At 37.4% G+C, this 14,310-nt stretch overlaps 1 protein-coding gene across 4 annotated transcripts in view; it reads left to right on the forward strand.

Annotated features, from left to right (window-relative positions):
• Window positions 1-14,310, forward strand: part of LOC116265450 (uncharacterized) — a 31,931-nt gene that overhangs the window by 14,860 nt on the left and 2,761 nt on the right. For 3 of the 4 annotated variants that reach the window (XR_007574879.1, XM_050080769.1, XM_050080770.1), the window contains exons 4-25: window positions 715-825; window positions 987-1,037; window positions 1,164-1,264; window positions 1,968-2,058; window positions 3,065-3,202; window positions 3,292-3,555; window positions 3,749-3,827; window positions 3,916-4,007; window positions 4,117-4,200; window positions 4,340-4,414; window positions 4,485-4,532; window positions 5,050-5,145; window positions 5,265-5,494; window positions 5,579-9,057; window positions 10,365-10,444; window positions 10,624-10,707; window positions 12,784-12,855; window positions 12,938-13,043; window positions 13,170-13,230; window positions 13,471-13,599; window positions 13,738-13,859; window positions 14,217-14,292. Coding sequence is in view for 3 of the 4 variants with exons in the window: in XM_050080769.1 (XP_049936726.1) it covers window positions 715-825; window positions 987-1,037; window positions 1,164-1,264; window positions 1,968-2,058; window positions 3,065-3,202; window positions 3,292-3,555; window positions 3,749-3,827; window positions 3,916-4,007; window positions 4,117-4,200; window positions 4,340-4,414; window positions 4,485-4,532; window positions 5,050-5,145; window positions 5,265-5,494; window positions 5,579-9,057; window positions 10,365-10,444; window positions 10,624-10,707; window positions 12,784-12,855; window positions 12,938-13,043; window positions 13,170-13,230; window positions 13,471-13,599; window positions 13,738-13,859; window positions 14,217-14,292 (5,669 nt within the window). In the remaining variant the exon portion in view is untranslated. The remainder of the gene's footprint in view (window positions 1-714; window positions 826-986; window positions 1,038-1,163; window positions 1,265-1,967; window positions 2,059-3,064; window positions 3,203-3,291; window positions 3,556-3,748; window positions 3,828-3,915; window positions 4,008-4,116; window positions 4,201-4,339; window positions 4,415-4,484; window positions 4,533-5,049; window positions 5,146-5,264; window positions 5,495-5,578; window positions 9,058-10,364; window positions 10,445-10,623; window positions 10,708-12,783; window positions 12,856-12,937; window positions 13,044-13,169; window positions 13,231-13,470; window positions 13,600-13,737; window positions 13,860-14,216; window positions 14,293-14,310) is intronic. The other variant, XM_050080771.1, reaches the window with a different exon arrangement.

The following is a 14,310-nucleotide window of genomic DNA, read 5'->3' on the forward strand; positions in this document are numbered from 1 at the left end:
TTTTTGCCAATGTTTTTGCAATAAAATGCGGAGTCAAGTTCTTATTTTTAATTTTCGGGTGAGTGGAAGCTGGCCGAAGAAGTGCTGAAGCCCTCCCCCTTCCGCCTGCCCGCATGGTCGAGGGCTGCTTCGGGACCTCGGTGGAGTGATGGACCTGTGGACTGTGGAGTTTTCCTTAGTTTTAATTATTTTTGTATTTTATATTTTTTGAAATTCCATAATTTTCTGAGTCTTTCCTTATATGTATGCAATATTATTTTGACTTCTCCAAGTGAAGGGGTGGTAGCATTGTTTTATAATCATTAAAGTTAAGTAGCGCTATGAGTTCTTATATTTTTTTAATATGCTTTTTCTACATATGGACAAAATTACAAATGTCCAATTTTTTTCTTTTTTGAAAACCTTGGGAGTGGTTTTCGATGTTAAGGTTTTAGCCTTTAGGTATCTTCTCTCTGCCTGTCTCTCTCTCTTTCCCTCTCTCTTTTTGTCTTTTTCTTTCCGCAAAAATTTGAAATCATGCTAAAAATTTGTTGGACTTGATTATATTGAGAATTTGCTTGGAACTGGGGAAAAATAAGGAAAATGAACATGTTATATTTTTTTGATGAGATATTTGGAAAATGTTTCTATGTTCAATGGAAAATGTTTGGAATCACATATTGCTTCCAACTTTGATGTTTTGACTAGTATTGTTCAATGAAAACCTCATTGCAGCTGATTGGGATACCTGTAGCTGGATTGGAGTCAGAGTTTCAGCCTGTTGTTGACCATCTGTTGCCAAACATTATTTCATATAAACAAGATGCCAACAATATTTATCTTCAGGTATTCTTAGAAAAATTCATTGCAAAAACTGCAGCTTACTCTCTTTTTCCTCTTTCTTATGGCATTGTTGCCATCACGATCTCCTGTTTCTCTCCCAGACTTGGAGATATACATGCATAATGCTTCTGATAATAGTTTCTTCCAATGTTATTGTCTGACAGTTGCTTAAAGACATCACCAGACGCTTGCTTCCATTTCTTCCACAGCTTGAGGTATGTTGCAACTAGATTTTAGTTTCGCAGTGCCAGCTTGAAGAGGCGTTTTTCTATAATTTTATTTGAAAAAAATTTTGAATTTCTTAGGTTCATTTGTAGCGTAATCATTGGTGGCACGTGCAGGGAGAACTTTCTACTTTTTTGGAAGCAGCAGAAACTAATATACGATTTCTTGCCATGCTTGCTGGGCCATTTTATCCCATTCTTTTTATTGCAAATGAAAGGTTGGTTTCTGGGATGTGTCTCCGTGGCAGTTTGGTATTTCTTTGCATGATTCCGGCAGTTACCTTGTCAAACTTTTTGCAAGTTGACTATTTTGATGCTTTTTTTGCTTGTCGTGCACATTATGTTCTGCCAGTTTTCTCAGTCTATATGCTCCACATTGTTTTGAATCAAATTTGCATTTGCACAAGTAATCTGTATTCCAGTTCTTGTTAACTTGTGTTGTACAAAATTATGAACTGGCTTTTCCAACCTCTTTTCTCTCACTTACCTACTTTTCCTTCCCCCTTCTTTTGGACGTTTCCTTTTTACAACAATTCTTTTTCACCCTAGGATTGGTGGATCGTAGGGTGGGAAAAGGACTTGAAAGTCTGGAAAGGGACTTAAAAATCCATTCCCATTTTGGGACTGGCTTTGCTCACTCCATAGATGGATGTATATTTGATATAATAGTTTCTACAAGGAACATAGTCGATCTGTCTTTTGTTCTTTTTGTCCTTTTCATTTTTGTTGGTTCAACGTTATGTATTTGATATAGACTCAATTTAGTGAAGATCAGTAGGAACCGTATGTGTATAAAGGTTTTTTAGTGGCTCAAAAATCAATGGCTGATATTTCTTTATATTTGTGGGCTAGAAAAAGGGAAATTTGCATGATTGAGTGAAAATGTTAGGCTATGATGGGTTATATTCCTTTTTATTTTAGAGAAATTGGGAAGACTTCTGGTGATATCTTCGATTCTGATGGTTCAAGAAACAATCAGATTTCCACTCTCACCGTATCATCAAATTTTGAGGTCTCTCTCTCTCTCTCTCTCTCTCTCCCTCGCAATTGGTTTCATTTGTCTATTTCTTCCAGTCATTTCAGTATTCAGTATCTTGAGTTCCTGTTTATGCTTAATATGTTTGAATTCTTCTCTCTTGTTCTTCAACTTTTGTTCAGTACTCGGCTTGGCCTTCCACCTTATTAAGTCGTAACATTTTGTGCTTTCACTTTATCTGAGCACCCAAGCTGTAGAATGGGACTTTTGTCTGGCTTTCGTTTAGGCATGGGTTCAACATTGTCCTTTATTTGCTATTGGGGTTGCATGAAAACATAACAACTTGGAAGGAGAGGCCACCCAAGATGGTAACCACATAGTTGTAGACTTTTTCCTATGGTTCTCCTTCATCTTCTTCACTTAGTGTTTCTTTAGTACCTGGCCTTAGAGTTGAATCCAATTTGTTTCTAGCTTTGAATCAGCATGTGTTCATTATTTAGACATGTTTGTATGAATGTCTGACGCCGGTTATTTTTTATTTTCAAAATTGATCTTCTCTAGAGTCTAGACCAGTAGTTTGTGTGAAATTATTACAAAATTGTTTTCTTGTTTCCAACTCCTCTTCACAGAAAGTATTCATTGCCAAGTAATTTGGCTTCTTTTGCCTGTAGGTCTTGTAGATTCTGTGGTTGAATTTATGTGGCCAAACTAAAAACATAAAATGCCAAACTAATTAGAACAGGATTCAGTATCTGGGCCATCATGCTTTGGATACAAGCTTAGTCTTTGTTCCATCCCTTCTCATCTATGAACATCGCCTCTGCAGTTGATTCATGGATACGACTGAGCTATTAAGTAGTTTCAACTTTCAAATCTAAGAAATGGTTAAGTTAAAAATGACATTTAATGTCCTTACCGCAAGATAAGCTCCACTAAGTCAAAACATGAAAAGTGGCAGGGATGTTTGCAACGTTTCTGTTCTAGCTAGTGATATTCTTGTTTTAACTATTTTTCTTGAATTGTCAACATTTATCCATTTCAGGTTCAACCAAGGAGGGTACGCAGTCCGTCATCTTTTCCCCAGCCTGCTGCTTGTTCCATTGCATTTCGTCCCAGTTCTGTGCTAATGCTGCTTAGAAAAGCTTATAAAGATACATGTCTTGGGACAATTGCACGCTTGGTATAGGCTGAAACCTTGAATAAAGCATTTGACTTTTTCGTTGGTTGCTGAATCTTTTTCTAGTTTATGTGCTTTCTTCTGCTATGTAGGCAGCAAGAGTCCTTCAGAAGCTTATGGTCCCTGATTCATCCCTGGAGGCAGTGAGCTCTTCAACTGAAGCATCGGCTGTCCTCCCTGATGAAGTGGCAAAGATGGAGTCACATGCCCTAGAATGCTTCAGCGACTATTCATGCTTGTTTGGTGAAGAATTCAAAATTAATGGCGAGTTGTCCAATATCTATAGTTTGAGCTTCTTGGATTCTGCATTGGTGGAAGAAGGAATTCTACATATTCTTTATGCTTGTGCTGCAGAGGTATCTTGGTGTTCTTTCATGTGGGAATTGACTGTTCTGGAGTTCGTTTTTCTGTTTTTGAAACTTAAGTAGCACGTTTTGCTGTTATGCTTGAGTATCAGAGAATATGCAATTATGCATTTAAATAGATCTGGACGCACAAAAGGTCACACATATTTATTTATTTTTTCACAATATACCTTTTACTTTGTAGCCTCTTCTTTGCTCCAAGCTGCATGACTGTGGACCAGAATTTTGGTTTGTGCTACCGCTTATCCAGGCACTTCTGCCAGGTCATGGTTTATTCCCTAATTTAGTCTTCGTTAACAAACTGCAAAGTAGTCCATCAGTTGAAAGAAAATTTTGTTGTTTCCTTTTTAGCACTCCGACCCTCTCTTGGCAGTCCCATGGATCAGGTTGATGAGAGCTTTACACACTGGAAACAACCTATGGTTCAACAAGCTCTAGCACAGGTAGGTGATCTGACAAAATCATGGTATTTATCATTCCATGCTTATTATCATATTTAATTAATATTGTTATCTGTTTGTTTTATTAACCCTCCAGCTGTTTTGTTTCCAGATTGTTACTCTTTCATCATCATCTATATATCACCCTCTCCTTGATGGATGTGCTAGCTATTTGTCATCAAATTCGCCATCACATGTCTGTACCCTTCCTCTTTCTGTTTTATTGGTTTCGTCTTTTTAATGTTGTCTGACTAACCACTACATCTAGCCCTCAGCTTATTGTAGAAACAAACATATTCCTGTTCTTTTTACAGTTTTGCCAACAACTTTTTCAGGTCAAAGCAGCATGTGTGCTAATTGATCTATGCTCAGGGCCCCTTGCACCATGGATACCAAGAGTAGTTGCTAAAGTATGCTTCCGCTGACCCTAACAACTGTGCTATTTTCATCTGCTACAAACTTCACCTGTCAATGATGCAGGTAGATCTCACAATGGAACTTCTTGAGGATCTTCTTCCCATTATCCAGGTATACTTTTTTGAATACCATATCCACTATTGATGCTCCGTAGCCATGTTTCTGAGCCCTGTTACTAGCATAACGTCGGCATTGAAAATATCTCATGTTATAAGATAATAGATTTTCGTATTCTTTGTAGGTAAACCTTGTGGAATTGTTCATTTTGGGCACTTCTACTAAATCTTTCTGCTATCCACTATGATATAAGAGAAATAACAGATGCATTCAGATGATATTCAGATGATACGTCATACGGTTGTATCCACATGTTTGACATTTCATGTATACGGCTTAAATAGAACTAATCAGTTATCATGTGCTCCTGCTGGTGTTTTGAATGCTACATGCATTTGCACTTCAATTTTTTTTTCCTTTTCATGCAGTTACTTGTAAAATAAAACTTAGGTTATAAAGTGCGTCTGCTTTTTCCACATGCAAGTTTATCGTTATTTGGTTATAGATCATTAAGTTTTTGGTAACTCTACCGTCTAGATGAGTTGTTTAAATATAATTCATGGACTTTCAGGGTGGTCATTATCCCATTGAACGTGCGAGTGCTGCATTGAAATATATAATGTTGGCTTTGTCGGGGAGTATGGATGACATACTAGCCAAGTATAAGGTACTCTAGTTTTACTCCTGCTTGTTTCTCATTTTAAGCTTTAACATGCAAGACAAGGTTCTATAATGATGAACCAAGAACTATGCCAAGTCCATTTCATTTTTGTCTGCTATACACAGGAAGTTAAGCATAAATTACTGTTTCTAGTGGAGATGCTTGGTCCTTATCTCAATCCTGCTATAGTTACGGTAAGTGATACAACTTTTTTCGGAGATGTTTCAATGCTACCCATAGAGAAGCAGGAGCAAAATTGTGCTATGGCATTGAATATTATTCGTACAGCAGTCTCAAGGTCTGCTGTTCTTCCATCATTGGAGTCAGAATGGAAGCGTGGATCTGTAGCCCCAAGGTAAATTCAACCAGTATATCTTTTTCTCTAGTGTTGTGTATTCTAAGATTGAGTTTTGACACATTCTTATGTCCCTTTCCTCAGTGTACTTCTTGCAGTCTTGGGTCCAGATATGCAGCTACCTTATGACATTGATATTTGTAAGAGCTCAGTTGGTAAAGGTTTTGCAGAAGAATACTCAGCTAAATCACAGGATACCTCTATCCAGCATGATGGAACCTATCACAAATCCCATGCCTTAGATGATTTTGGGAAGAAAGCTGAAGCATCTGACATAAGTGTGAGAAAAGATTTCAGTGAAGATGCTAACTTGTTATTTGCTCCATCAGAACTAAAAAAGATAAATTTGAGAAATTATATCCACCCATCTGAAGATAATATGCAGGAGAAACAGTGTAATGCTGAGATTGGCTTGAGATCAGAAGAAAAGTTCAATAACAATTTAGTTCTTGACCTGGGGTTTGATGATGAGTGTTTCCAACTAGAAGCAAACTACATTCAACTAGTTAATCATCAGGTCTGTGAGCTCAGGGCTTCCGAATTTCGACGTTTAGCACTGGAGTTGCATTCTCAGGATAACATCACAGCAGAATCTCATGATGCAGCTGTAGATTCTCTTCTTTTGTCTGCTGAGTGCCATGTCAACCCGTTTTTCTTAAGGGCTGTTAGACCATGTCTGAAGCTTATGAATGGGAATAGTGTCAAAACAAGGTCATCTCGTACTCAAGATGAGAACACTCATACAACGAGAAAATTTATTCAGAAGGGTTATTGTGACCTGGAAACTGTGGCAACTCTTGAAAGGAAGCGTGATAAAACAGTTCTTCAGATACTTCTCGAAGCAGCTGAAATGGACTGCCAATTTTACTGCAGCATTTCTAATGATGAGCAAGTTCTGTATGATAATACAGACTTTAAAGAGAGCATTCAAATATCTCCTTTGGATCTTAATGCTGCTGATGCAGTTACTCTTGTTCGACAAAATCAAGGATTGCTGTCCCAATTCCTTGTAAATCGTCTAAAAAAGGATCAACATTCAATGCATGAAATTCTCATGCAAAGCCTGTTGTTTCTGCTACATTCCGCAACAGGACTTTGTTGCCCTCCTGAGTGCATTATTGACATTATATTGGAATCTGCTGAGCATCTTAACAGATTGCTTACGTCATTTTATTTCAGCTTCAAAGATGGCAAAACAGACCCTGAAAAGGTACATGAAGCAAGAAGGCGCTGGGTGCTGCTTCAGCGATTAGTGATTGCTTCTAGTGGCAGTGATAATGGTGCACTTTTTGTGATTGATGGTAAAGGTGGATCTCGACATAGATGCCTAGTTCCGCCATCTTCATGGATAGAGCGAATTCCAAGTTTCTCTTCATGTCCATTACCACTTGTACGATTCATTGGGTGGATGGGTGTATCACGTTATGCAAAACAGTGTGTAAAAGATGGAATGCTCTTTGGACTGGATTTGCCACAAATAACAACCTTACTCTCCATTTTTGCGGATGAACTTGCTTCTCTGAATAATGTCTCTGACCAAAAGAGTGAGCCTGTCATCTATGAGTCGTTTGGATCCCAGAAACAACCTTCTGAAAATGAAGGATTTAATAATCCTTCTAAGCGATCACATGCTGAAGGGTTCCTTCGTGTGCTTTATCCTGAATTTTATAAGTATTTTCCAAACATGAAAATGCAGTTTGAAACTTTTTCTGAGGACATAATGGAGGCTGTTTGCTTGCAACTGAGGTCTTTCTCCTCCAGCTTCATTCCTGATGTTTTAGGTTGGTTTTCTGACCTTTGTCTCTGGCAAAGAGAACAACCATATGACAATCAAATTGATCATGTGAAAGGATATGCTGCAAAAAATGTGAAAGCTGTAACCCTTTACTTGCTTGAAGCTATTGTGTCTGAGCACATGGGGGCTATGGTACCTGAAATTCCAAGGGTTGTTCAAATTTTGGTTTCTATGTGCAGGACATCTTATTGTGATGTGGACTTTCTGGAGTCAATTTTACGTATACTGAAACCACTGATCTCATATGGTCTACCAAGGGTATCTAAAGACGAAATAAATGCAACAGATGACTCATCTTGTTTGGATTTTGAGTCATTATGCTTTGACACACTACTCAGTATTTTTAAGTGTGGAACAAAATGCCAGACAAGTGCAGGTAATAAGCTTTATCGGGGGGCTCTCATGATATTCCTTTTCGGTGCCTTATTTACTGATATGTCAGTACTGAAGAGACAGGAAGTGTTGCAATCCTTGATCTCATGGGCAGAGTTTACCAATTTTGAACCCACATCTGCCTTCTATGACTATCTTCGTGCATTTGAGAATGTAATGGAAAGCTGTACCTCGATATTGATTGACACCTTAGGTGCATTTGGTATTTTTATTGCAGCTAAGAAGTCTTCTTTGTCCGACAAATCTGCTGCATCATGCTTAAGTGTTAGTTCTGTTCATGGTGAACCATATGATGACACCGAAGATGCTCCTACTTACAGCCTTCAAGTTGAAACTGGGTCACTGAAGCACAACTCTTATGATTTCAAATACTTCTCATCATCTGCTGAAGTTGTTGGTTTTTGCAAAGATTTGGAGAGTTTGATTTTTAAGTTATTCCCAGCCATTGAACTCTGCTGGCAGCTTCATCATCAACTAGCAAAGCGGCTTTGTTTAGCAACTGCAAACTGTTATCTATATTCAACTTGCTTGCTATCTATCTGTCAGTCAACTAATAGAGAGGTTGATAGCATAAACCATATACCTTTTCAGGTTTCCATGGATGAAAGTTCTATGCATTGGAAAAATGCTCTTGAATCTTTTGCGAATGGTGCTTTGGTGCTTGAGCAAAACCTTTGCTGGCACGGTGCATCTGTGATGCTTGACTTTCTTCTTGGATTGCCTTGTAATTTTAAATTAGACCATGTTCTCTCTTCAATATGCTTGGCCATAAAAAATTTCTGCTGCCATTCACCTAAGATTACTTGGCGACTACAGACAGACAAATGGCTATCAAGTGTACTGTGCAGGTTTCTTACTGAAGATGGAGCTTCTTCTTTAGTTGATTTGCTGTGTGTGATGCTTGAACATTCTGAACCTGAGCAACAATTTGTCGCGCTTAAGCATTTGCAAGGACTTCTTGCACAGGGGAGTTGTGGTGGAGTTGGCGTGTCAGCATATGAAGGAGCTAAACCTTCTGATATAGATGCTACCGTTCCCGAATCTTTCATTAGAATTATTGTTTCTAAAACCTGGGATAGAGTGGCAGTTTTAGCTTCATCAGATCCATCAATGTTGTTGAGATCTCATGCTGTAGCACTCTTGTCAACTTATGTTCCATTTACTGGACGTGGACAACTACAGTCTTTTCTTGGGGCTGCTGATACTGTTCTTCCTGGGCTGAGCAGGCTTGCTTACTCACTGGGTGAAGGTCCACTAAGGACACTTTCATTGACGCTTCTTGCTACAGCATGCCTCTATTCTCCAATGGAGGATATTCTGTTGTTACCTCAGAATGTATGGAAGAACTTGGAAGTCTTGGGAACATCAAAACTTGGTATTCACAATATTTGTCTTTCAGATTTTTATTTTGTTTTCCTGATTATTTTATATTTTATTTTGAAGTGCAACTCCTTAAATGAGCTGTTTCAGATTTTCTTAGCATAGGTTAACTTGAGATTGTGAAAAGCATTGAGGTGTAGCAAAGTGCAAGACAACTTGAAGGGAACGGAAAACTTCAAAGCTTAAACCATAAGCTTGTCTTAAAAAATTTAAAAGATGAAAATTAGGTAAATGCACAATCTGTCTGTTATCTAATTAACTAATAGCAGAAAGAAGCTAAGGCTATGAAGTACAACTATACAACAATTAACAATTGATGATCAAATAGATCTTTCCACATTGGGAGTACTACAAACGTCGTAACTTGTAAGTGCTCTATTGTCAATGAATTTATCCAACTACATGACAGCAAGAAGGAAAAAGAAAGAAGGTTGGAATGACAAGTAGAAACAAGAAAGAAGAAGGAAATGTAACAAGAGCTTACATCTGTGTGTTTTATGGGATCACTGGATTCTTGCTAGAGACCCGCCAAATTTCAGTTGGGGGAGGTTTGTGGATGGAGATGCACCCAAGGGAGAAGGAAAAGGAAAAGGTTTATATCTGGTGCATCATGGCAGCTGCTTTTGTTTGAATTTTTTAGGGTTAATGACCTTAATTGTGGTTAGTAGAGGGCTTCAATTCAACCTTCCTTTGACTGGAAAACATAGGGTCTAACTTGTGAGGTTCGCTTTGTAGCAGAGGCTGCAGAACATGCCTCACAACATTTTGAGGTGCACACTTGTCATTTATGCCATTTCACTGTGTGTTCTAGCATTTCAGCTTGTGCTTCATTAACTTGAGTACTGTGCTAAGAATTGCGTTGTATTTCGTCCGTGATTATCTAGGTTTCTACTTATCTTGAAGCTTCTTTCCTGTGAAGCCATTTTGGATGGGGGAGATTAATTCTTGCAAACTGGTTTCCCCAAATGGGTAGCATGCTTTTGTGGGCATATAATTTTTTCATGGTCACTCAACTAGAATGCAAATGATTTATCTATAATCATAATAATATTATCGTTGATTAATTTTAATTAAAGTGAAGAGTGGCCCTTTAGTTACATTTATTATGGGTTTTGATTAAGTGCTTTTTGAGGTTGCCTATTAACTGTTTGCTTTTTGCTTTGGCGCTGTATTCATGAACTCCTTTTTTCTCACTTTTGAAAAAAATTGATGTGTCTTCTTAATTTCACTTGTCTTTGGAGACGTTGGACACATGAAGCTGATGAGGTTTGACTATGGTTTACCTCATAATTTGTGTTCTAGATGGACGTATTGGTGATATGGAGAAAATGGTTTGCCAAGCTTTGTGTAAACTTAGAAGTGAAGGACAACAAGGGAAAGAGGTACGGAGTTACTTTTTCTTGCTTAGGGACCCAAAAACCAGTTTTTTTAAGATTAATTCTTTGGTGAGCTTTTTTCTGTGCTTCTCCAACGTTGGCTTTACTATATATTTTCTTAAAATTTTCCTAGGTCAGCATTCACCTCCTCTCTTCTTCATAGGGATCTTGGTTTCTCTGTGCAGGTGCTGCAAGAGGTGCTAGCCACAAAATGTGTGAAGCAACCTGTTGATCCAGACTTTGAGGGTACCCGCGAGTCAATTATTCAGGTTTGCAAATTTCATTGTTTTATTATAGAGTTATCATTATACACCTTTTTTCTATGCAATCGCTTTTTCACACTTGCATTTAATATTGGACCATTTCTTTGTAACATTAGTAGTTTTTCTATTCTAGAACTCTTGTTTCTTGTTAGATTTCAAGTGGAAGTTCTATTTTAGTTTTTTTGTTGCTGCTCATCAGATGTTTGTAACACACTCCCTTCTGGCCTCTCTACCTTCTGCCTTACCTAAATTGTTGAAGGCTTAAAGCAGATATGAAAAGATAGGAGCAGGAAAAAATTCTTCAGTATACTTCTTTCACTGAAATCAGCATGTGTTAATAACATCCTTACATATTGGTTCTATTTTTAGTACATAATTGTCCATAAGTCTAGACAGAAAAGCATGAATGCATGATGACATGACTTTTTATGTAAAATTTGGATTCTTGCTTTGAATAACTTCTTGCCTAGTCCCAATCAAATTACAAACCTGTTACACTGATTCGTGCCTCCTTATATATTTTTAAAACCAACATATTAAGAGGAGAGTTTCTTCGACCACTGTTCTTCAATGTCAAAGAACTGTAGCTACAGTCTGTCTTGGACTTCAAGGAAAAAAAGTTGAAATACTTAACCTGCAAAATGGAGGCATGAAGATACATGATGATATTTGCATTAAATTGGGAAAAAAAACCTGAAATAGACATGGTTTGGTAGCTCGTTTTCAAGATTTTGGGTTTCTGTCTTGGACTTCAAGGAAAAAAAGTTGAAATACTTAACCTGCAAAATGGAGGCATGAAGATACATGATGATATTTGCATTAAAATGGGAAAAAAAACCTGAAATAGACATGGTTTGGTAGCTCATTTTCAAGATTTTGGGTTTTTTCTCATGCTGGCTTCACCGTCTTGAGATCCTTCTTTCTCTTTAAGGTGGAAGAGGACAGATTGGGATGCCATCCTTTAGGCCCTGCAGGAGATGTAACTGTATTGGATATTATGGTTAAGATCTTATGGAAAAATAATGTGACCAATTAGATTTAAATCTTATAGGAATTAAACAGTGTCTTCTGTTCAATTTTTTCTAATTTTAATTTGAGAATGAAAAACAGTTTTGGTTTCTATTCTCATTTTTTTTTTCCTGTAGCTTCTTTGTTGCATTGAACATCAGTAAACAGTTCTGTTCTTTAAGCTCATATTCCTCCACTGGTGTTGGTAGTGTGGTGACAGTACTCTCAAGTCTCATTTACTATTGATGCTTCGCATACGAGGCCATGTAGATGTATGGGCCACTTGAAGTGATACTCTGTATTATTTTACATATAACTTGTATATTCTAGTCCAGAAGCTCTTTATGCAACTAAATAGCTGAAGTTAACATGAGAACTATGTCTAGCTTTCCCATGATTTCGTTGATTCAACATCTCATTTATCCCTTTCTCCGATATTCACATGCCAAAGAAGTATCAAAAATAAAGGAATTGAATCAAATGCATGGCAGATGCTGTACATTAGTTCTCCTGGAGGCAGATTTCCATGTCATTATTTAGATCATAAGTACCTGTATATTTCTGCACGTTTCATGCCATTGGAAAATTAATTTGTTGCCAATAAGAGTTATTTGTGTTGCAATGGTGTACTGTGTCCCTTTTAGGTTTGCTTATGTGATAGGAGCTAGGTTGTCTGCTTTATGTCCTGTTATGTGATTGGAGGTAGCTTCTATACTCTGTTTATAGTTATCTTTTGGAGTTTTAGGAGACAACCTTAAATAGATGTTCATGAAATATTGAGAACACACACAGATGCAGATATCTATAAAACTCAGCTTGCACATTTGAGTGTAGCTCACCTTTATATCTTCTGAAGTTTGTCTTTAGCCTATTAGTTTTGGGTGTAAGTATTCATCAGAACATTCTACTGTTTGATTAAAAGCAATCTAAGGATGTTTTGAAGTTGTCTTCTGTTTTTCCCGTATATGTTTTTACTCATCCACTATGTGCATTGTTTGATTAACTATTATGATGCTGCTTGTATTTGTTTGCACCATGTATTTTATGTAGTCTCATTTTTTTTTCCTGTAATAGGTTCTTGCTTCTCTGACTTCTGCTCAGTCCTACTTTGATTTCTTCTCAAGTGTAATCAGTTCAAAGAATGTGGTATGTGAACTGTTGACTTAGTGCCTAATTTTAGCTTTGGCTAACATTCTTGAACTAATTGAAGCTGGCTTAATACTCTTAGGAGCTTGAAGAAGTTGAAATGGAATTGGAACTACTGAAAAAAGATATTGCTCTGAAGGAAGCTTCTGAAAATCTAAGAGAAACTAATGAATTACCTGTCTCAGCAAGTAATTTCTTGACACTTACAATCAATACCTTTGTTCCCTTTTGCCTGACTCATGTCCCTTTTCCTTTTGTCAATCAAAATACATTAGGTTGTCTGACTATTAATAGCAGCTGTTTTTGTACTAAAGCTATGTATGTTACAGGCCAGAGCAGACGTTTGGAGCAACTTAAGGCTGAGATCCAGAAACTGTATGTGTCATGTATTAGTCACTAAAAGTTGCATATCTAGTCAGTGGAGGCTTTCTTGAAAAAACATGTCATCATGTTTGAATTAGCATAGATATATAACAATGTAATTTAAATCTGGCGACTCTGTTGTCTTGTTCCTCTTGTGGCATACAAAATTACGAATTTCTTGACCTGTATAAGTTCATTTATGGGAATTTGGAAGTTGTTGGTGATCACTCTATTTTCATTATGTTTTACCAGGGAGAAGGAAAAGCTCAGAGAAGAGGTTGCAGCTCGGAGGCAAAAGAAGCTCATAGCACGACATGCACGTCATCAATTTCTGGAAGATGCTGCACTGCGGGAGTTGGAACTTCTACAGGAGCTTGATAGGTTATCCTTTTCATGCTGAAAATTTATTGAATCTAGTAATATCTAGTTTATGGTTGCTTTTGTAGTTTAGTTGATAATACCCAATAGGATGCAAGTAAGCCAGGTCTATCATTTCATCACCAATCACTTTATTTTCAGGGAGAGGACTAAGGAGGCTGAGCATGAGATAGAGAGACAGCGGTTGTTAGAGCAAGAACGTGCAAAGACTAGGGAATTGAGGCACAATCTTGAGATGGAAATGGAGAGGAGAACTCAGGCAAGTTTTATATTCCATTCAACTATCTCAGCTTATAGACTTGATTCATTAGATTAAGAATTTTATCGCACTCTTATAGCTGTACTTCATATTTTGCCTAATAGTTCTCATGGTAAGTTCACCTTCTCTTGACATTATGGTCAATCTTGATTGTAATATGAATCACTGTCAAGTATCAACCTATTCACAGCATTCTTTCATTCATTTTTTCCTGTTTCTGATAAAAATCGACATGTATTTTTTGTATTTTATGTTATAATGGTTTTGTTGTAGCAACTGTGCTTTTTCCGCTTGGTGGTTCAAGTGAGCAATCAAAGTCATGTCAGTGGGCCTAACATTTTGTGGTTCCTTATGTAGAGAGAACTTCAAAGGGAGTTGGAACAAAGAGATTCTGGCCCACGTTCTCGCAGGGAGTTCTCATCATCAGCAGCCAATAGGTCTGTCTACTAATCGTG

Source organism: Nymphaea colorata, chromosome 12 (genome assembly GCF_008831285.2).
Source record: "Nymphaea colorata isolate Beijing-Zhang1983 chromosome 12, ASM883128v2, whole genome shotgun sequence".
Lineage (NCBI taxonomy): Eukaryota > Viridiplantae > Streptophyta > Magnoliopsida > Nymphaeales > Nymphaeaceae > Nymphaea > Nymphaea colorata.